Source organism: Salmo trutta, chromosome 6 (assembly GCF_901001165.1).
Source record: "Salmo trutta chromosome 6, fSalTru1.1, whole genome shotgun sequence".
Lineage (NCBI taxonomy): Eukaryota > Metazoa > Chordata > Actinopteri > Salmoniformes > Salmonidae > Salmo > Salmo trutta.
This window is the reverse complement of record NC_042962.1, coordinates 19,398,491-19,421,189: the sequence shown is the minus strand read 5'-3', so window position 1 is coordinate 19,421,189 and position 22,699 is coordinate 19,398,491. Positions and strand designations below refer to the sequence as shown.

General features: G+C 45.5%; 1 protein-coding gene across 7 annotated transcripts in view; it reads right to left on the bottom strand.

Annotated features, from left to right (window-relative positions):
• ofcc1 (orofacial cleft 1 candidate 1) overlaps positions 1-22,699 on the bottom strand; it is a 167,502-nt gene that overhangs the window by 63,136 nt on the left and 81,667 nt on the right. For all 7 annotated transcript variants that reach the window (XR_003878713.1, XM_029755618.1, XM_029755623.1 and 4 more), the window contains 2 exons: positions 18,404-18,563; positions 2,308-2,505 (listed from right to left, as the gene is read on the bottom strand). Coding sequence is in view for 6 of the 7 variants with exons in the window: in XM_029755618.1 (XP_029611478.1) it covers positions 2,308-2,505; positions 18,404-18,563 (358 nt within the window). In the remaining variant the exon portion in view is untranslated. The remainder of the gene's footprint in view (positions 1-2,307; positions 2,506-18,403; positions 18,564-22,699) is intronic.

The following is a 22,699-nucleotide window of genomic DNA, read 5'->3' as shown; positions in this document are numbered from 1 at the left end:
GGGGAGACTGACTGACTGTTTTTCACAGTTCAAAGAAGTCAAATAAATACTGCTATTGTAAGTTGTCTCATTCTCCAAGCATCAGGACTGAATAATGATGACACTGTAGGTCACAGCAAGTAGTCATTCCTAAGGGTTAATGGGCAATCATCTACAGGAGACAGGAACTTGTTCCCATATCACAATAACATATCACATTTGAAGATGATAAAGCAATATCATTGAATGGTCAAATGTTATATATTGTGATATGGGAACAAGCCTCACTTTAAAATAGAGATTTGTTTCCTGTAAAAATTAACACATAAATATGATAAACTTACACAGGGGGCTTTAGAATACTATATTCGTGGAGAAAGGAACCATATGCACAAGGTATTCTACTCTATCCACTTGAATTGTGCAGTCTGAAATATTTTATTTTTGTTCAGGCAGGACTGCCTGAATGTTATTTCTCTCCAAGGAGCTGTCACCTTAAATCTGCAGGCCAGTTTGTACACAGCCCCCCGTCGCATACACAGCCCCCCGTCGCATACACTGACTATATTGCTGGCAGAATTACATAAAGCACTAATAAAATCAGCTCAAGTGTTCTTCCGAGGGCTGGGGATGCCCTTTGGTGATTCCTGGATGTCACTCTATACATAAAACTAGTCTATATATTCAAGGGAGGATTAGTTTGAATATGTAAAGAGGGCCCGTGCTGTAGGGAGAGGGGAAATGAGGGTGGAAAGCAGAAAGCTCGGCAGGGCTGGAGAGCTGGCATTATCCCTCTCCATCGTACACACACCACAGCCGGGGGGGTGAGGGGAACACGGCTGCCACCGGCGTCTCTCTCATGTTCCACCCGACGTAGAGGCGTGGCCGTCATGCCACTATGGGGTGGATGGTGATACCACAGGACATTCTCCTCTGTTTTTCCGGGCAGGAACAACGCTCTCTCCCTCTGAGGTAAACAACTGGAATAGGGCCACTGGTTCCTCAACCCTTACCATTAAAAGGTGGGTCCGGGGCCAAATGATTTTCTCCAGCAGAAATGCCAAGAGTGAATTGTATTCTTTCTTTTAGGAATTACAGTGACTGTATTTCTGTCTGAGAGATGGTAAAAATGAATATTTCTGCTGTGATTTTGTAAATCCCTCAGTAAATAACTTTACCCAGATGTCTCATTTGTGACACACAGGTTTGGAGGACACACAGGGACACACATTACCACGCACACAAACTCATACACGTGCACGCGCGCACGCACACGCACCAAAAACGAATAGATATGCCACGTTGTGTGTTTACACACATTCTCATCAGTCAAAATATGACGGGAACCATTAGGCCGACGCCACACTGCCCGAGAGCTAACTGTTGATGCAGCTCCGGCATTCATCTCTTTTTTCCTCTCTTTTGACTTTTTTTCGGGATGGTGATGATCCAGGTTGCTCTCGGGGGGATCGGGGGAGTTCATTCATGTGCTTGCAGTTGTTACAAAGCCGAATCAGTGGTACATTTAATTAGACAGCCAATCTGTGCGGCAGTCTGCTCCGTCCTGACTGACTCAGGGTAGGAGTGTGCGTGGCCGATGGCAGGGGAAAGCAGGAGGTGGGAGAATGCGTGCAGCACCCAGTATTCTAGAAACCAAATTAAGACGGGCGTTAGCATGGGTGCAAAATAAGGGAATAGCAGTTGTGGCGGATGCTCATTTGGTGAAAAATACAAGTGGGGAGTTAGCATTGGTGCTAGCTGGGAGAATCATAACAGTCATGCCAGTGCTAATTTGGTGCTACTTTGAAAGGAGAATGGAGAATCCTTCCTATGGCCATAGCACCATCTTGTTGTCTGTGTGTGTAGCATTGCTAGGGAGGTGTAGTGAGACATGTACGGTCCCTTTCGTCTCACTCTGAGTCACAAAGGAGAGGAGTGGCATGCTAACCTCTTCTCTCTTTTTTTCCCTTCCCTCAATGTCGCTCTCCCCTGCGTGTGTGAATGCATGGTGTGTGTGTGTGTGTGTGTGTGTGTGTGTGTGAATGCATGGTGTGTGTGTGTGAATGCATGGTGTGTGTGTGTGTGTGCTTCTGCTAGGTCACACACTGAGGAGAGGATGCAGTGCAGTTTCACTCTTCCTCTCTCCATCCCTCTCCATCGTTCTGTCTTTATCTCTGGTTATAAGAGGGAGAGAAAGTGAGAATGTGCGAGAAAGGAAGAATGAAAGAAAGAGAGAGCCAGCTGACTACAAGGGAGAGGGAGAGAGAGAGAGAGAGAGAGAGAGAGAGAGAGAAAGGGAGAGAGAAAGCACAGTCAGGGTTAACCTACCTCTAGGATGGCACCGTCCGGCTGGCGTAGGAAGTGCCTGTAACGGTGGCGCTGCCCGCTCAGGTAGAGGGTGTAGACAGACACGTGGGTACTGCTCTCGCCCCCTGCAGCGGGCACGGCCCCACGAGGATCACCCCTGGGGGGGGCACAGCCCGCCAAGGGGCCCTCCTCTGTCCAGATGTGGTCATACACTGACACCTAGTGAGACACACACAGGGGCCTCGTCAGCCTCATTACAGACCCCCCAATACACTCACGCACAAACACACAGATGAATGCAGGCATGCACACACACAGACACACATGAACACACTAACTAGACACTGTCAGGAGCTTGTCAAAGCAGTCAGGGTTCATTCCCTCTCTACACCAACAGAGAGAATGAGAGAGAGAGAAGGGGGGAGGGAATGGGGATGAGGGAAATAGAGAGACAGGATGTGTGCGTGTAAAATAGTAAGAGCGAGGGGGAGAGAAAAAGAAAGAAAGAAAGAAAGAGGGAGGGAGAGTACAACAGAGTACACAGGGTTTAGTGACGCATACCTGCACAAATGCTCACTTCAACATAATTATACCTTGCCCTGCTTGTGACCACAGCTCAGCGCTCTTAAAGAATTAAAACCCAAACAGTTGACAGTAATCCTCTGTAATTTGCTGAGCCTCACATCCAAAGATGAGCACCGTCCGAAAAGGACAAGAAGGTAAGAATGCTGAGGATCAAGTTGCCAAACACAAACACAATTCACATTATCAATCGAGGCATTGACTTATAACATGTGGCTGCACTCTTCTTATTTCTTGTCAAGAAATATGGACACAGGAAAAGAGAGAGAATTTGTATGCTAGGCATGCTAAGCTGCTATAAGCCAATTGGAAATGCTACAATGCTTTCACTAGTCCTGTGAAGTGATCGTGCAGCAGGTAAGGGAGAAGGGATCAGGTTGTACCAGGGCGAGTGCATACACACAACCATGGTGGCGGTGCTGTTTGTGCGTGCCGCTTCTGCCGGTTCTGCCGCTGCACCTGTAATGCACTGCCCTCCTCTATTAGGGCAACACGGAGCAAGCAGAGCGTGTAACATGTTATATAGGTCATGTAACTCGACGGCATCCATGTGTGAAGATCATGGTGCCTCTATGGCTGATAGCGCCTGTTTTTAGAGGCCTGTGTGTTAGTCTGCCCGCCGCGTCACACACAATGCCTCTGAACGACACACACGCAGGTACAAGACGGGGGAACGTAGAGGTAACACACACACAGGCAGACATGGTCAACGCACGGACACACGCTCACTTGTGCACACACACAGGCACATACACACACTAAAAATCTGTTTCAATATCAGCCAAACACGCTTAGACAGAGACAAGCTCAACAACAACTCTCTCCTGTAATTCAAGGCCTCTGCTTCGAGGGTCCTCTAGGCCTCTCTTACCAAGGAGAGAGAGAGTGAGAAAAAGACAGACAGAGCACCGGGCAGCCGTGCCGGAGTAAAAGGACTCATCCTCTGAGATGGAAACCAGATTTGGGGGACTGACTGACTGTGTGGAGGTGGGGGAGCCAGGCAGGCGGAGGCAGGCCCGCATCCTGCCAGGTTCAGAGCAAGGACCTAATTAAGGCATGAGTCATTCTGTGGAGACACACAATCTCTCTCACACACCCACACACACACACACACACACACACACACACCCACCCACCCACCCACACACACACACACACACACACACACACACACACACACACACACACACACACACACACACACACACACACACACACACACACACACACACACACACACACACACACAGTAAAGGTTAAGGCTGGGTGAAAGGAACCAGGAATTTTTCCCGGCAGCAGAGTTTATAAACTCAAGGTGACCCCCTAATTGGCTCCGTAATTATGATTTGTCTAAGAAAACACGGAGCCAGAAAGCCAACTCATTCACAGGGCCTGAGTGGCAGGGTCACGCTGAAGGAGAGACTTCGTTTTGGGAAGTGTATCGATGTCCTGATTTTCTTCTAACTACATAAACTGTTAGCCAAACAACTCAGGGCAGTTCGAAAACACCCAAGTCATTACCTACTTGTAATTAGACAACTGCTCTAAACACACTGCAGACAGCCTGGAGAGAACGACCTCATTGTCACAAATGTCAAAGAGTCGCTTTGGCTCAAGAGCGGGAAGACCAGCCACAAACATTTAAGGAAGGAAACGCAGGGGGACGCATCTCTTTAACGCCAATTCAGTATTCATTAGGGTAAAGCTGTGCCCTCTAGGTCCATACTATCTTGACTGGTGTGATCTGGTGACATACTTCCCCAATAATCTTCCATTCACGATAACAGGAATTGATTCATTTTAGATTTTTGAGTAGTGTATTTGATAGCTGTTGAGGGAAAACGTAAGAAATGCATCAGATGACACAAAACAAGAGCTATTTCAATTCTTCTCACTAATACTACATTTCCTTCTCCTGTCTTTAACATTTCCTGTGCCGTGGTCACATTGGCCAATTTGCTGGTGAAATCCCTGTGACAACACATTGAGACAAACATAGAAACGTTTTTGTGTGTGGATGACGGGGATGCCATTTCACTCAGTGCATTATGGTTCTCAGGGTGAATCATATTCTGAGCTGTAGCTACAGGGAGAGGGGGAGGGAGGGAGGGAGGGAGGGAAAGAGAGAGAGCGAGAGAGAGCATTAGGAGGTTGGTTCCGTTTCTGGCCAGCCTGACTTCTATACGAGCCCAAGTCTGAGTGCTCTCTTCTTCCCCATTGTTCCATTTGATAGCACTAAGTGACTGATTTACATTCAATGCCTGGGTGTAGCAGGCCGACCAGCTGTGGGTTAAGCAGATAGCATTCAAGTGAGCTAACCTAATTCCGACCAATCTTGCCTCGATTTATCGTTGACGTCTGCATTTAGGAAATCTGATAGAGTCCGTATCAGTCTCTTGACTCGCATGGGAAGAGACAAACATTATTTATTTTAGGGACTATAAACAGCAAGCCATGTCTCCCAGCAAGGACATAAATTGTGGTATATGTAGACATTACCGCAAATGCACCCAGGGGTAGATCCAGGAAGTGGGTAGGGAATCTAACAGCAGTCATTGGTCCACTGTTCACAAACAAGTCTGCATGTAACACTAAGAAGATCGCAAATAGTCTGTATTTTTATGTAACCCCATGGTTATACAGTATGACAGTGTCTATAGTCAGCGAAGTGAGTATTCAAACTAGTAAGGGAATATTTAGTATATCAATTATTTGCATTCAATAATAAATATTTACAAAAGAGCAAGCTTGAAAACGTGTCAGTGTTCAGATAAGGAACATAATGAGAGTGGAGGTTAAGACATTTTAATAAAGCTCTTCTATTCAACAGTTTGAGGCTGAAATACTTTTACCCCTAAATAAAATGACTAAATGCACTACATACCCCGAAAAATATGCCTTTCAGCCTAATTTTAAAATTGACCCATATGCATACCTAAAAAAATATATAAACTTGCAACTAACAACTAAAAAGAGGGCAGACACATTTGACAGAAATAGAAACTTTCCACTGGGTGAAGCTATTTCAGTAACAACCATTTCACTAAACTATTTCAGCAAGAGACATGGCTGTGGACAGAGTGCATTTTGTATTTCGATAACTCGGCCTTGACTCTTTACAAATATCACCGTGACATTTTCACTCCATTTTGTGACGTGTCAATAGTTGTCTAAAACAAGAGGAATTCCTTAGTGACCTCATGCTTTTCTGTCCCTGTTGCACATCTGATCCCCCAAACGTTCTACCCCCCTGACCTACCTTATCAAAATGTTGATACGACACCTCCGTAATCAAAATGTTTTGAGCTACAGTCTGGTCATAAGCTGAGACTCATTTGGAATTGGCTACAACCAACCAGTAGTTCCTGACCCTCCATTTTGAAAACCCCAGCCATAGGCTATGCATCACTAATAAACAACACAGAGCTAAATAAGCCCCAGAGTGGTGAGTGTGTCTACAGGTTAGGTGGTGCGTGTGAGCGAATGGTGAAGGTTTTCCAGGTAGTGGTGTACTGTATGAGTCATGGGGCTGGAGGTTGGAGAGAGAGGAGAGGCCTCCATAGAAATCTAGACAGACAGGCTGAGCTGTGCTGGCCGTGGTCCAGGAAGGGAGCCTGGGGCCTGGGCACGAGCCGGCCTGTCACCTTCCCTGATCCCTGGATGATTGATCCAAACTAGATAGCCATCATTACCATCCACACTCATCCCTAGGTTCTCCCTCTTCTAGTCTAATTTTACCTCCCATTTGCATGCTCCTTTGGACTAATTAAATCTCTCTCCCTTCTCTCTCTCTCTTGTCATCGGGATGACAAATAACGCGGTGCAATTTTGGCACATTATTATGTATGAAATGTGGGGCTATAATGTATTCCACTCGGCTGAATATCTCAAGACCCATGTGTAATGAGCAAAACAACAAAACTCGACGTGCACTGCAGCCTGTGTGAGCAGTTCACCTCTCTCTCTGTCTCTCATTCTTCTCCCTCTGTCTTTCTTTTTATCAAGACAAAAGCCACTGACCTTCCAATTCAGTACCATCCACCCACATTTCCTTTCCTTTTTTTACCCGGACGCAATTTATATATAGTGACGCCCGCTTCCTTCCATCCACTGGGGGGGGGGGGTCCCTTTTGGTTCTCAGTTCTGTCCCACTTGGCTTTAATTTACAGTGGGAAAATAATTAGAATCTCACTTTTGCGAAGAGTGGAGTGAAAATGTAAACAATGCTTCCCTGCGGGCGAGTGCTTCATCACGCTGACAGGTGCATTTGAATTTGCCTGGGTGGTGGACAGGCTGGGTTATTTATTTGTCAGTCGCACATGGATGGAGGATGGAAGCAGTGGCTGGGTGCTCTGGCAGCTCCTGACCCCCTACCCCACGCTTAATCCATCGGGCTGCATGGCACAACCCCCTGGCTGAGCCAGACTACTGTACCACCGTCCAGAGAGGCGAGGCAGGCTAGCTAGCGGTACCAGGGCATGGGTATGAACACAAATATACTGAACATACTGTACAGATAGAGGAACAGTGACAACTATTGAGGTGGCAGCCATGTCTGTTTCCTTTGTCCACAGACCCTTATCCAGCCACATGTATGTGCACATGCACATACAAACACACACACAGAAAGACACGCGTGCAGTCCCAGTGCCTGGGTCTGGGGGGGGGGACGGGACAGGGGGGACTGTCGCTGTGTGCAGTGGCTCTCTGAGCTGCGGATGGTCACTCCTACACCTCCCTGCCTCGGCACAGAGCTGGCTCTGGTTCAAGGCCCGTTTCCCCAGCGCTGCATTCAGATGAGAGGTAGGCAGCAGAAGACTGGGGCCTCCAAGCCTGCTGCTACCACTGCTGTGTAGATCAAATCAAATTTGAAGGTCTCATGGAGAGTCACTGAGCAGGAATCAGAGAGGGGCCATACATACGCATGGATAACCCAGGCCAACGCCAGCCATTAGAATGGAAATAGAGCCGCTATTATTGTCGGCGACGTCCTCGATACAGGGCCAGTCTGTTTGTGTAATTGGGACAGCTTTAAAATGGTACGGATGCATCTCCGGTGCTTGTCTGATTTAGCTCAAACACGCTGTGTCTGGTTAAATGCACAGACGGCCAAGACAGGCAACCGATTGGTATTACGTACAGTAGTGCACACAGTAACTACACTGTGGCTGATTCAGTCCAGTATTTGTTTATTTTGGTCTGTTCACCCTCGTTATTGTGCGTATGGTGCAAGGGGCAGTTTTGTCTTTATCTACTTGGATATACCTAGGTGCATAAACACTACAGTATGGTCATAAAACTACACTCAATATCAGCTCCTTTTCAAATTGGACTTCTAGAAAAAGGTAAACAAGCAACAATGAACATTTACATAGTCTGCATAAATTGAACAACTTTCTTAGCGAGATAGCATCTCTTGCTCGAGATGATCCAGGAAATAAGATATGCATAATTCACTGTTACTAATCTCCTTTTATCTGGTAGGGGGAAAATAACGGCAACTCATTCCTGTAGCAGCACCGCCCCACTTCCAAAGGCAGTAACCCCCCACTTAGTACCAAGGCTCAACCACTGGGGCCTTGAGGGGGAAGGAAGACAGTTTCTCCAGGTTTGTTGTGTTGTTGTGTTGGTGTTAAAGCGTTAACTGAGAGAGATGATCTACAGATCATCCATAGGGGACTATCCCAATAAAGTGACACCATAGAAGCTACATGGAAAGTCAACCCCTCATTAACACATTAAGGGATGACAAACATAATGGTTCATTTGAAGATTTCTTCATGATGTACCACATACCTATAGTCAATGCCACTGTACTTTGTACCATCGGATATTGAGATGCCCCCCAAAAAGGGGCCAAAGTGAAACATCTCTCTTGATTTTCTCTCCGGCCACTTACAAGTGGCTTCATTCCAATCGGCCCTTCAAGGCTTCAGAGGATGATAACTGCCGATAACAAAATTAGACCTGGGATTCTCTGCTTATAGCGGGGCCACCTTGACAGTGCAGCGCTGTATATCCATCTATGTGGTTATGGGAGAGATAAGAGATATTAAAGTCCCTCCAACCTATCTCTCCAGAGGATGTCATCATCCATCCTGTTAAGACGAGACACCTGTCACAATCAGCAGGCCTGCTCCCCCCTGGGCCACAGGACACACTCAAGGTCACACTCTTTAAAGCAACTGAGGAGGAGGAGGAAGAGGAGGAGGGAAAAGACTAACAAACGTATGGTCAGAAAGTAAAAAGGGCAGATGGTTTCACATGCAGGCTGGTTCTCATAGTGTCGTAGGATCACAAAGAAGGATATGTACTTTTATTAATAGTACTGCTTTTAATAATGCTAAAATGAAATCCAGATTTAAGACAACCGACTCTCCACCACCAAGTCCACCACTTTCTACAGATACATTCCTGCTTCATGTCAATTGTGCCAAAATGTTGGTTCTTTAAATACTCTTCAATGAAGCAAACTGTTATTATTTAGATTAGTGACCACATCCCATTGGACTCCAACCTAGGCAAACTTTCTCTGCTATTCCTCCGATATAATAATTTCAAACTACAAGACAAATTAGACTCAGCCAGTGTGCAAAACACAAAAAAATGGTACAAGATGAGCTCTTTAAAAATCCCATTTGCTCTTCTGTGTGCCGCTGAAGAACACTCGTTCACTCCTCGCCGACAGTCCAATTTGTTCCTTCTGGTTTGCATTATGGATGGCAAGTGAACGGGCTGGGATCCATAAGAGCTGGGCAGGCAGGCAGAGGGAGGAAGGGAGGGAGAGGCAGGCAGGCAGAGGGAGGGCGAGGGAGGGAGGGAGAGGGAGGCAGAGGGAGAGGCAGGCAGGCAGAGGGAGGGAGGCAGAGGGAGGGAGAGGCAGGCAGGCAGAGAGGGGCAGGCAGAGGGAGGGAGGGGCAGGCAGGCAGAGGGAGGCAGAGGGAGAGGCAGGCAGAGAGAGAGGCAGGCAGGCAGAAGGACGGAGGGAGGGAGGGAGGGAGGGAGAGGCAGGCAGAGGGAGGTGGGCAGAGGGAGGCAGGCAGAGGGAGGGAAGAACCAGGGAGAGGCAGGAAGCAGGGAGAGGCAGGGAGGGAGGGAAGAATCAGGGAGAGGAAGGCAGAGGGAGGGAGAGGGAGGCAGAGGGAGGGAAGAACCAGGAAGAGGCAAGCAGAGAGAGGGAGAGGCAGGCAGGCAGAGGGAGGGAGGCAGGCAGGCAGAGGGAGGGAGGGAGGGAAGAAGCAGGGAGAGACTGGACTTCAACATGTGGACTCAATTGTGTGGCTTCCAGCTGGACGTTGTTTTGACAGCTGACAGGGCATACAACATATTAGGATTAAATTAAAAAGTACCACTCCCCTCCCCCCAACATCCCTGAATCTCTACAAGTACAAAAACACCACTAACTAGAAAACATCCACTTTGTAAAAAAACTGTGTTTGTGTAAGTTTGTATCTGTCTGGCATGTGATGGGGGGTGCTAACCATACAGACCTACTTATGATGTGACGAGTCTCTCTCTCTTCTTCTCTTTCCCTCTTTCTCTCCTTCTCTATTACTCCCTCCATCTCAGACTCCCAGAGAAAAGCCTGCCCAGGGTTTAGGGAGGAGAAGAGATAATAATATCCTCTTCCTGGATTAATGGTGAGGGACATATTAAGCAGAGGCTGACACTCCCAGTAATTAAACGTTCACACGGACGAGTTCAAACACGAGACTTTCTACCGATGCCTCTGTTTCTATGGGCCTGGGAGGAGACATGGGGAGCACAAAAAGCCAACACAGGGACGGTTCAGTGTCAGAGACACACATACATTGACCGCCCATTCTTCAGTGTGAGGTGTTTCACAACTACAACAATGGCTGCATCTCTTTTTAGGCAAAGGCCTACAATTTCCAAAAGCGAAGCAAAGCAGACGCCTTTTCCGAGGACCTTCGGCGAATCACAGAGTTGCCCTGGGTGAACGCGGCGATACTAAAAAATGGAGACAGGGCTGCAGCGTTTTGTGAGTGTGGGGGGGGGGGGGGTTGCTGAGTGAGTGTTTCTATATATTTTTTTCTTTCTTTAACCATTGTGCGACTGCACCGCTTTCACACATTACTGCCCCCCAAAGTCTGTGACCTTTTCACCAACACAGGCATGTACCCTTTGCAGTCACATCTCATATTGAGCACTCTAATGCAGTGGCGAGTGGAGTGGTTGTGCTCCTGTTCCCTGTGCCTGCCTGCCTGGCTGGCTGCTGTAGCCCCGGGCCACGGAGGCTCACAGCACTGTCCACTAATAGCCCCCTGTAATTGAAGAAGCCACTCTCGGACCTAATGCGACAGACACACACACACGCACGCACGCACGCACGCACGCACACACAAACACACACACACACACACACACACACACACACACACACACACACACACACACACACACACACACACACACACACACACACACACACACACACACAGCCCCCACTCTATGGCAGGGTCGGGTGTGGGATGAGGGGTGATGGGAGAGCTGCCCTCTGTGATCCCCATCTCTCCCTGCCCCCAACACTACCCCCATCGACTCCAGATGACCCCTCCTGTATTACCGCGGTGACACATCAACTCCTCTCCACTTCCTGTGTTCCTGTTTTGGGTTCCTGTAGGGGGGCTCTCTGGGCCATTGTTCCACTGACAAGCGGTTCCTGGGCTTCTCGTCATGGGCTAACGCTCCCCTGGTTTGGGGTGATGGCCTTGTTCCCTTAGCGGTGGAGGCGGTCATCTCTCGGGGCCCCTATAACGTCTCACTTTACTGTACATAAGTGAAGAGCAGGAATGAGGAAGCCAAATGACAAGGTTCAGATAGTGTGGTGAACATCAACAATGTCACGTACCTTCTGACCATCTGCTTTGGAGTCCTCTGAATCGAGAGGGGTTGCAGCATTGTTTTGAGGTAGATCATGCAGAGGACATTGTTGAGAGCTAAAACAGATTGGCTAAAACCTTTACCAGAGGCTCAGATACCGGATAAAGAGAATAACCATTTCAATGCTCAACTCAACTCAAAAGGCTGTTATGGTAATTCCAATGGGTAAGAAGTTACATCGAGTGAAGCTGAAATCTGATCAAGTGGTAACATGAGGGACCTAGTATACATTAGGGAGACCACACATCGTCCCCTCTCAGATGATTACGGAAAGAGAAGCACAGTCCCAGTTATCATTAGAGCTCCAATCTGTGCCATCCAAACCTCAACAGGTTTACCCCCCACAAGCATGTTTTGCAAAGCACCTTGGGTGTTCCCCAAATTCACACAAGGTAACCCATTACCTAGACATACGGAGACAAACGCCGCCGCCACGATGTTGTCGACCGCCGTTCAGTTGCGAAAACATCTCTGGGGCCATCGTCGAGACGACAACTTCCATTAGCACAATGTCACCCGGAAACTTCTGGTGAATAACGACGGTGACAATGACTCTAGCTCTCCTCAGTCACTGTCACAGCCCCCACTCTGACACAACTGTTTGCGTACCTGCTTAAGTATTATCGAAATTAACACCTCCCTTCCAGGTACAGTAATCAAGAGGGTGACGGCAGACAATTAATTAGGTCCATCTGCATCAGTGCTTTTCCATAATTAATGTGCTCATTACCAACTGAGCTCCACTATGGGTTTTCAGTTGCAGTAGACTCCCACAACCGTGTGCTAACCAACTAATGCAGTAGGCAGTTAGCCTGGCTTCTGTTGTAACCTCCCTGGAGAACTAGAACTAGGAAAGGTGCCGATGTAGATGATCTAATCGATCGTAAGCGATGACATCAGCGAGTGGGTGTATCTATCACCCACCATCATTGACACTAGCTAGATGATAAGACTTTAATGAAAACTCATCCTACTGCTTCCTCCGCAAGTGTTCAGATCGAATTCCAACTCAGGTATGAGTGTAGGCCCACTCACCCACTTTGGATCAGCTCAACAGCTGGTGCTTTTATCTGATGCCACCACCTTTAAGTCATATTCAAAGCTTACAGCAATAGAACTGATCGTATACTGTAAGGCCTGGAAGAATAGTGAGGTGTAATATAAAGTTAATTGGTAAGTAAGAAAGTAAAATTAGATTATGTTTTATGATCATGAAAATTACAAGTTTGATAATAATAGGGCCATTTGCAGATTTGTTATTGAATGTGGATTCTTCTTTTATTGTTTCAGAGCTGGAGGGAAACATCACATGTACAGTTAAAAGGTAGGAAGGATCGCATCCCATTTTATGGCAGAGGGCACCCTGAGAGAAAACTGGTTTAGTCAACGTTGTCATTGGTTATCACTGGTTTTACTTAACGTTGTCATTAACCTCTCTCATTTCCTTGTGTTGGATTGTGTTAAGAGTGAGTGTTCAACCGTGTACTTAACACACATTCTATCAGAGAGTAAATTAAACATGGCTGCCCTTGAGGCTGTCTTTGTTTAGTTTGTTATTCTTGCTAGAATGAACTGTGGCTGGGGACTTGAAGATAAATGGTCAGATCAAGTCATTGACCCTTTGTCATCACTTTGTTTGACCCTTAAAACTTTCTATGTCCCGTCACACCATCACTATACTGTACCTGTGAATATCTTTTTTCCTCTATTTCTTTATCCAATCTTCCCTCCTCTCTTGGTTAATGAAGGCCTCGTGGCCCATTGTTATTAAAATTACGCCCTTCCCTCTCATATTAATTGGGTCCGTAATAAGAAACACGTTGGATTCATTATTTAATTGCAAGGGCACATTTGGAATACAGTTTCTGAAATGTATTTTTAATGAAAAACACTACATCCTGACCTAATCATATCAACCTTATTCTATCTAATTAAGGATGCAAAAAATCATTAGAGTTGCAAAATATTAGTTTCAGCTCTGTCGGGCTGCTCCCCTCTCTCCTTCATGAATATATTTTTTTCCTGTCTCTGATAAATAGTTAACGAGGGAAAAATGACAAAAATGTGCATGTAGGCGAATTAGTTTAATAGGGATATGTCTTTGCTGAGTTAGGAAAGTGACCCTTTTTGGCACAGGAGAAATTGCTCCAATAATGATGAAATAATGGCACGGCCAATCTTATTTCTGTGAAAAATCGCCGGCCTGAATAATGTAAAAATCATAAAATGCAATAACCCTATATTTTAATCACGCTGGCAAATGTGTTTAATGCGTTAGCATTTTATCAGTTTAATAAAGCCAAATTAGGGACAGTATTAAGTATGCTGTAATTGTTGCAGTGCAGCGAGGAAATCTACGTAACGTAGGGAAGACTTAGTAGGACAACTGTGAGAGGCCATCAGGCTAAATTAAGCATTTTCTTAATCATAAACTTTGGGCCCTAATTTCTCTCAAAGTCGGCAGAAAATTGGAGGCCCTATTTCTATCCAATAAATAAGCCAAACTAATTAGTATTACTTTACTGAATGTATTAATTGAGGCTGTATCTCATGTAATGTTCAGGGAGGTGCATGAGAACGGTTCAAGGCAGGGACTATAGTCTCACCTCCACATTAGCTCCATCTCATGCTGAAGACAACGATTGAACTATACTACATGACCAAAAGTATGTGGACACATGCTAGTCGAACATCTCATTCCAAAATCATGGCCATTAATATGGAGTTGGTCATTCCTTTGCTGATATAGCAGCCTCCACTCTTCTGGGAAGGCTTTCCACTAGATGGAGAAACATTGCTGCGGGGACTTGCTGCCATTCAGCCACAAGAGCATTAGTGAGGTCGGACACTGATGTTGGGCAATTAGACCTTGCTCGCAGTCGGCGTTTCAATTCATCCCAAAGGTGTTCGATGGGGTTGAGGTCAGGGCTCTGTGCAGGCCAATCAAGTTCTTCCACACCGATCGACAAACCATCTCTGTATGGACATCACTTTGTGCACGGGGGGCATTGTAATGCTGAAACAGGAAAGGGCCTTCCCCAAACTGTTGCCACAAAGTTGGAAGCACAGAATTGTCTAGAATGTCACTGTATGCTGTAGCGTTAAGATTTCCCTTCACTGGAACTAAGGGGCCTAGCCCAAACCATAAAAAACAGCCCCAGACCATTATTCCTCCTCCACCAAACTTTACAGTTTGCACTTAGCATTTTCCTGTCATCTGCCAAACCCAGATTCGTCCGAAGGACTGCCAGATGGTGAAATGTGATTCATCACTCCAGAGAACGCGTTTCCACTGCTCCAGAGTCCAATGGCGGCGAGCTTTACACCACTGCAGCTGGTGATCTTAGGCATGGTGATCTTAGGCTTGTGTGCGGCTGCTCAAGCCATGGAAACCCATTTCATGACGCTCCCGACGAACAGTTCTTGTGCTGACATTGCTTCCAGAGGAAGTTTGGAACTCACTAGTGAGTGTTGCAACCGAGGACCAACGATTTTTACACACTTCAACACTCGGCGGTCCCGTTCTGTGAGCTTGTGTGGCTGACCACGTCGCGGCTGAGCCGTTGTGGCTCCTAGACGTTTCCACTTCACAATAACAGCACTTACAGTTGACCGGGGAAGCTCCAGCAGGGCAGAAATGTGATGAACTGACTTGTTGGAAAGGTGGCATCCTAAGATGGTGCTACATTGAAAGTTCCTGAGCTCTTCAGTAAGGCCATTCTACTGCCAATGTTTGTCTATGAAGAGTTCATGGCTGTGTGTTCGATTTTATACATATGTCAGCAACGGGTGTGGCTGAAATAGCCAAATCCACTAATTTGAAGGGTGTTCACATACTTTTGTATATATAGTGTATATTAAACTATATTGACTTGTATGGAAAGACTGGCTTTGAATGAATAGGCTTAACCCACAAAGGTTGTTGTGAGGCAATTGGTCTATAGGAAGATCTCACACCTAAACAGACCACAAGAACGAATTGCAAAAATTACTGAAGCTGGAGACTCATATCTCCCTCACTAACTTTAAGCATCAGCTGTCAGAGCAGCTCACAGATCATGGCACCTGTACATTGCCCATCTGTAAATAACCCATCCAACTACCTCATCCCCATATTGTTATTTTTTTTGGCTCCTTTGCACCCCAGTATCTCTACTTGCACATTCATCTTCTGCACATCTATCACTCCAGTGTTTAATTGCTAAATTGTAATTACTTTGCCACTATGGCCTATTTATTGCCTTACCTCCCTAATCTTACCTAATTTTCACATACTGTATATAGATGTTTTCTATTGTGTTATTGACTGTACGTTTGTTTATTCCATGTGTAACTCTGTGTTGTTGTTTGTGTCGCACTGCTTTGCTTTATCTTGGCCATGTTGCAGTTGTAAATGAGAACTTCTCAACAAGCCTACCTGGTTAAATAAAGGTGAAATAAAATAAAAATAAAAAAAGAGACTCTTGTTGACTTGGTATGGCACAGATACTTACACTCTTAGAAAAAAAAGGTTATTTGGCTGTCCCCATAGGAGAACCCTTTGAAGAACCCTTATTGGTTCCTGGTAGATCCCTTTTGGTTCCAAGTATTTCCACAGAGGGTTCTACATGGAGCCCAAAATGGTTCTACCTGGAAACAAAACAGGTTTTTACCTGGAACCAGAAAGGGTTATTCTATGGGGACAGCTGAATAACACTTTTGGAACCCTTTTTTCCAGGAGTGTAGTAAACTTGGTATGGCACAGATCCTTAGTTAACTTGGTATGGCACAGATCCTTAGTTAACTTGGTATGGCACAGATCCCTAGTTAACTTGGTATGGCACAGATCCTTAGTTAACTTGGTATGTCACAGATCCTTAGTTAACTTGGTATGTCACAGATCCTTAGTTAACTTGGTATGTCACAGATCCTTAGTTAACTTGGTATGTCACAGATCCTTAGTTAACTTGGTATGTCACAGATCCTTAGTTAACTTGGTATGTCACAGATCCTTAGTTAACTTGGTATGTCACAGATCCTTAGTTAACTTGGTATGTCACAGATCCTTAGTTAACTTGGTATGACACAGATCCTTAGTAAACTTGGTATGTCACAGATCCTTAGTTAACTTGGTATGTCACAGATCCTTAGTTAACTTGGTATGTCACAGATCCTTAGTTAACTTGGTATGGCACAGATCCTTAGTTAACTTGGTATGGCACAGATCCTTAGTTAACTTGGTATGTCTAAAAGTGAAACGGGCACATTGCTAGACTGGGACTGTTAAATATATTTATTTGTAGTTTAATTGATTTGTGGTAAAATCATCATACACGGTTGGCTTCATCATAGTCTATATTGAAATGGAGTGCTACCACAAAACAGCTGAAAAAAATCTTTGCATTTACGATGAGGTGGCAATTATCTTTCACTTACACTCGCCTCGGTTGACAGGTATTATAATATCTCATCAGAAAGTCACTAAACAGTTTGGGAGGCTTTACAGGGAGGCTGCAGTACAGTACAAGCTGTAGCCATTTGGGAGTGTATAAACTTGAGAGAGAGAGCAGGAAAGTTAATAAGAGATGTATGCCACTAACAAATTGTACAGAATAAATTAAATGGGGTTGGATCGCTATGTTCTATTTTCTTATCTGCAGAAGTCACATTTTCAATCACTATGCATAGATTCCCCACCGCCGTGGTTACATGCTAATACAGTGTCATCACTGTGTCATCCTCACCGACCCATAGTGCCTGTCAGAAGATGACAGCTTCCCTCAGATGAGAATCATTTCATGGGGACGATGGAATTTCCTGCACCCACAACCTTCTGACATCGACTTGTCCATGCTAAGTTCACATTAACCAAATGCCTGTTGCAGTGTGTGTGTGTGTGTGTGTGTGTGTGCATGCATGTGTGTGTGCATGCATGTGTGTGTGTTGATTGAGTAGTCTTTCTTTAATGAAATATCTTTGGAAATTGGTTTCCACAGGCTAATCAGGCAGCCCGCTAGCTGAGTTTCTGTTTTGGTAATTATCTTGTACTAATTAGAATGAAGCTAAAGACCTTTGAGATGAATTCCTTGGCTTTCTGAAATGTAACTAAAGAAAATGTAATGATAGAAAATAAGCTTATTCTATGTATCTTCTTAGAACTTAATATCTTTGTTAATAAAGTGTCCAAATTAAAGCGAGTAATGGACAATAACTGGAGTCTATCTTGACCACTCTTCTAAGTCCCTCGCTAACCAATCAGCTCACCCACAGAATATATCCCCTTGGTCCTAGACCCTAGCGGGCATGACCCGTGGTTGCAGACAACCAACCACAATTTCTCTGCCTGTTAGATGGAGCAATCTAATGGATTAGTATCAATAGGGCCTTTCTGCTCATCCTCTCAGTAAGAAAACAACCATTAATCCAATTAAACACTTACGACTTGAGGACAGCAGAGAGCAGGGAGCATGGCTACAGTAGAGTGGTCATAAGAAAGGCCTTCTCACACCACTGAGTTGAGCTGGCCTGGTTAGGCATCCACCATAGTTAATGGAACCGTGCTGAAAAGGAAAATGTGGAAAGAAAATATCCGAGCCAGCCCAGTTTGGTTGGGGTCAGGGTTTAGGGACGTTAAGCGGGCTAGTTGACTCACCTTGCGTCTTTCTCCGTTGAAGCCCCTCCATTGCTCGGCCTTCTGGATGATGTAGTCTAGTTCCTGGTTGGACACTTCCAGGTCCCGGGGGACGAAGAAGGATCCCTCGGTCGCGCTGAGACGCTGGAAGATGTCCAGCATGCGCCCCTCGTTGTGGAGTCTGGGGGGAGGGCGTGAGGGGGGAGGGAGGGAAAGTGGAGAAGACAAGCCATGAACCATCATTGTCTGCCACTCTGCCTTCGTAAAACGCCACCAAGGGTAATTTGTGAAAACAAGGAACAATATCGCCCTACTCAGCCCAACAGTGTCAAAGTTCATGACTGTACCCATGGTTTCGTCAACTAGTCGGATGCCAAACCAACGTCACATCCTAATTATATTCATGTTAATGTCACGTCGGCTAACGTTCCACAAACCGGTTCCTTGACCTTTGGGACACATTTCATCCGACGAGCATCGGCGGCATTGAATGAATCTTATCGTTTCGATGTTGTCTGGTGCTTACAACTAAAACCCAGATCATGGTGTCCAGTGTACCAGGAAACATCCCCAACGTTCTATTAATTGCATTAAGCATCTCATTCTAGACTCAGTATGCCATTTCAAATGGAGTATCTGAATTGATCCACTAATAAAACAGAACGCAGAATACAGAGGACAAGAATGCAGGCAAATTGGCCTTGGTGAGTGGGAGGGAGGCTACTTGTTAGTTAAAAGGAGCTGGGCTGGCAGTGAGTGGGCGGTATGGAACAATCAAGATCACGGGAGACTCCAGAGGACTCCACAAGGCGCTTCAAAGATAGCCGCCAGGGGATTGGCTGCTATTGGCTGCTAATTGAGTGGCCGTCTGATGAGGTGGGTCTGAGTCATGCGGCCACGCCAGAACGCGTATTGATCGGAGTCTCGAGGTGACTGAGCATCAGCCGGCTAGCTTTCTCCACAAGCAACACAGACAACAGCCCACAAAGACACCAGCGCTACACAAACAAACAAATGCCTTGGCCAATCATCAAACGCGCGTAACCTTTTCCCCTACCAAAGAGATTCTCCGCAGTCAGGGGGTAATCAGTTAAAACTAACATCAAGGAGAGCCAGCTGTATACAAGGATACTGGATAGATAGAGCTTTGAACCCAGCATCACTCCTATCCAGAGCTCGTGGGAGAGTTTGCTACTCTTCTGTAGTACTCTGACTTCAGACAAAAGAATAGCTTGCATTCATCATCAGATGTGCTCTTTTCATTCATTTATGCGCCTCCCTCTTAGTGGGATTCACCATCTTTCATTGCAGAAATACCTTGGATATGCACAATATGTTTGGCAGAACTGCTGTTCAGCAGTTCTAAACTATGGTACCGGTGAGCATTTATTTTAGTGGACAACTGTTTGGAGCTGTTACATAGATATTAATAATAATTTGCCAATTTTTTTCATGTGAAATCATTAAGATATAAAGTGGGAACAAAGATACAGTTGAAGTCGGAAGTTTACATACACCTTAGCGAAATACATTTAAACTTTTTCACAATTCCTGACATTTAATCCTAGTAAACATTCCCTGTCTTAGGTCAGTTAGGATCACCACTTTATTTTAAGAATGTGAAATGTCAAAATAATAGTAGAGAGAATGATTTCTTTCAGCTTTTATTTCTTTCATCACATTCCCAGTGGGTCAGAAGTTTACATACAGTGAGGGAAAAAAGTATTTGATCCCCTGCTGGTGTTGTACGTTTGCCCACTGACAAAGAAATGATCAGTCTATCATTTTAATGGTAGGTTTATTTGAACAGTGAGAGACAGAATAACAACAACAAAAAATCCAGAAAAACACATGTCAAAAATGTTATAAATTGATTTGCATTTTAATGAGGGAAATAAGTATTTGACCCCTCTCAATCAGAAAGATTTCTGGCTCCCAGGTGTCTTTTATATGGGTAACGAGCTAAGATTAGGAGCACACTCTTAAAGGGAGTGCTCCTAATCTCAGCTTGTTACCTGTATAAAAGACACCTGTCCACAGAAGCAATCAATCAATCAGATTCCAAACTCTCCACCATGACCAAGACCAAAGAGCTCTCCAAGGATGTCAGGGACAAGATTGTAGACCTACACAAGGCTGGAAGGGCTACAAGACCATCACCAAGCAGCTTGGTGAGAAGGTGACAACAGTTGGTGCGATTATTCGCAAATGGAAGAAAGACAAAAGAACTGTCAATCTCCCTCGGCCTGGGGCCTCATGCAAGATCTCACCTCGTGGAGTTGCAATGATCATGAGAACGGTAAGGAATCAGCCCAGAACTACATGGGAGGATCTTGTCAATGATCTCAAGGCAGCTGGGACCATAGTAACCAAGAAAACAATTGGTAACACACTACGCCGTGAAGGACTGAAATCCTGCAGCACCCGCAAGGTCCCCCTGCTCAAGAAAGCACATATACATGCCCGTCTGAAGTTTGCCAATGAATATCTGAATGATTCAGAGGACAACTGGGTGAAAGTGTTGTGGTCAGATGAGACCAAAATTGAGCTCTTTGGCATCAACTCAACTCGCCGTGTTTGGAGGAGGAGGAATGCTGCCTATGACCCCAAGAACACTGTCCCCACCGTAAAACATGGAGGTGGAACCACTATGCTTTGGGGGTGTTTTTCTGCTAAGGGGACAGGACAACTTCACCGCATCAAAGGGATGATGGACAGGGCCATATACCATCAAATCTTGGGTGAGAACCTCCTTCCCACAGCCAGGGCATTGAAAATGGGTCGTGGATGGGTATTCCAGCATGACAATGACCCAAAACACACGGCCAAGGCAACAAAGGAGTGGCTCAAGAAGAAGCACATTAATGTCCTGGAGTGGCCTAGCCAGTCTCCAGACCTTAATCCCATAGAAAATCTGTGGAGGGAGCTGAAGGTTCGAGTTGCCAAACGTCAGCCTCGAAACCTTAATGACTTGGAGAAGATCTGCAAAGAGGAGTGGGACAAAATTCCTCCTGAGATGTGTGCAAACCTGGTGGCCAACTACAAGAAACGTCTGACCTCTGTGATTGCCAACAAGGGTTTTGCCACCAAGTACTAAATCATGTTTTGCAGAGGGGTCAAATACTTATTTCCCTCATTAAAATGCTAATCAATTTATAACATTTTTGACATGCGTTTTTCTGGATTTTTTTGTTGTTATTCTGGCTCTCACTGTTCAAATAAACCTACCATTAAAATTATAGACTGACCATTTCTTTGTCAGTGGGCAAATGTACAAAATCAGCAGGGGATCAAATACTTTTTCCCTCACTGTACACTCAATTAGTATTTGGTAGCATTGCCTTTAAATTGTTTAACTTGGGTCAAATGTTTCGGGTAGCATTCCACAAGCTTCCCACAATAAGTTGGGTGAATTTTGGCCCATTCCTCCTGACAGAGCTGGTATAACTGAGTGATGTTTGTAGGCCACCTTGCTCGCACACACTTTTTCAGTTCTGCCCACACATTTTCTATGGGATTGAGGTCAGGGCTTTGTGATGGCCACCTTGACTTGGTTGTCCTTAAGCCATTTTGCCAAAACTTTGACCAAACTTAAACTTCCTGACTGATGTCTTGAGATGTTTCTTCAATATATCCACATAGTATATTCCTACCCCATGATGCCATCTATTTTGTGAAGTGCATCAGTCCCTCCTGCAGCAAAGCACCCCCACAACATGATGCTGCCACCCCTGTGCTTCACGGTTGGGATGGTGTTCTTCAGCTTGCAAGCCTCCCCCTTTTTCCTCCAAACATAACGATGGTAATTATGGCCAAACGGTTGTATTTTTGTTTCATCAGACCACAGGACATTTCTCCCAAAAGTACGATTTTTGTCCCCATGTGCAGTTGCAAACTGTCGTCTGGCTTTTTAATGGCGGTTTTGGAGCAGTGGCTTCTTCCTTGCTGAGCGGCCTTTCAGGTTATGTTGATATAGGACGCGTTTTACTGTGGATATAGATACTTTTGTACCTGTTTCCTCCAGCATCTTCACAAGGTTATTTGCTGTTGTTCTGGGATTGATTTGCTCTTCTTGCACTAAAGTACATTCATCTCTAGGAGACAGAACGCGTCTCCTTCCTGAGCGGTATGATGGCTGCGTGGTCCCATGGTGTTTATACTTGTGTACTATTGTTTGTACAGATGAACTTGGTACCTTCAGGCGTTTGGAAATTGCTCCCAAGGATGAACCAGACTTGTGGAGGTCTACAATTCTTTTCTGAGGTCTTGGCTCATTTATTTTGATTTTCCCATGTTGTCAAGCAAAGAGGCACTGAG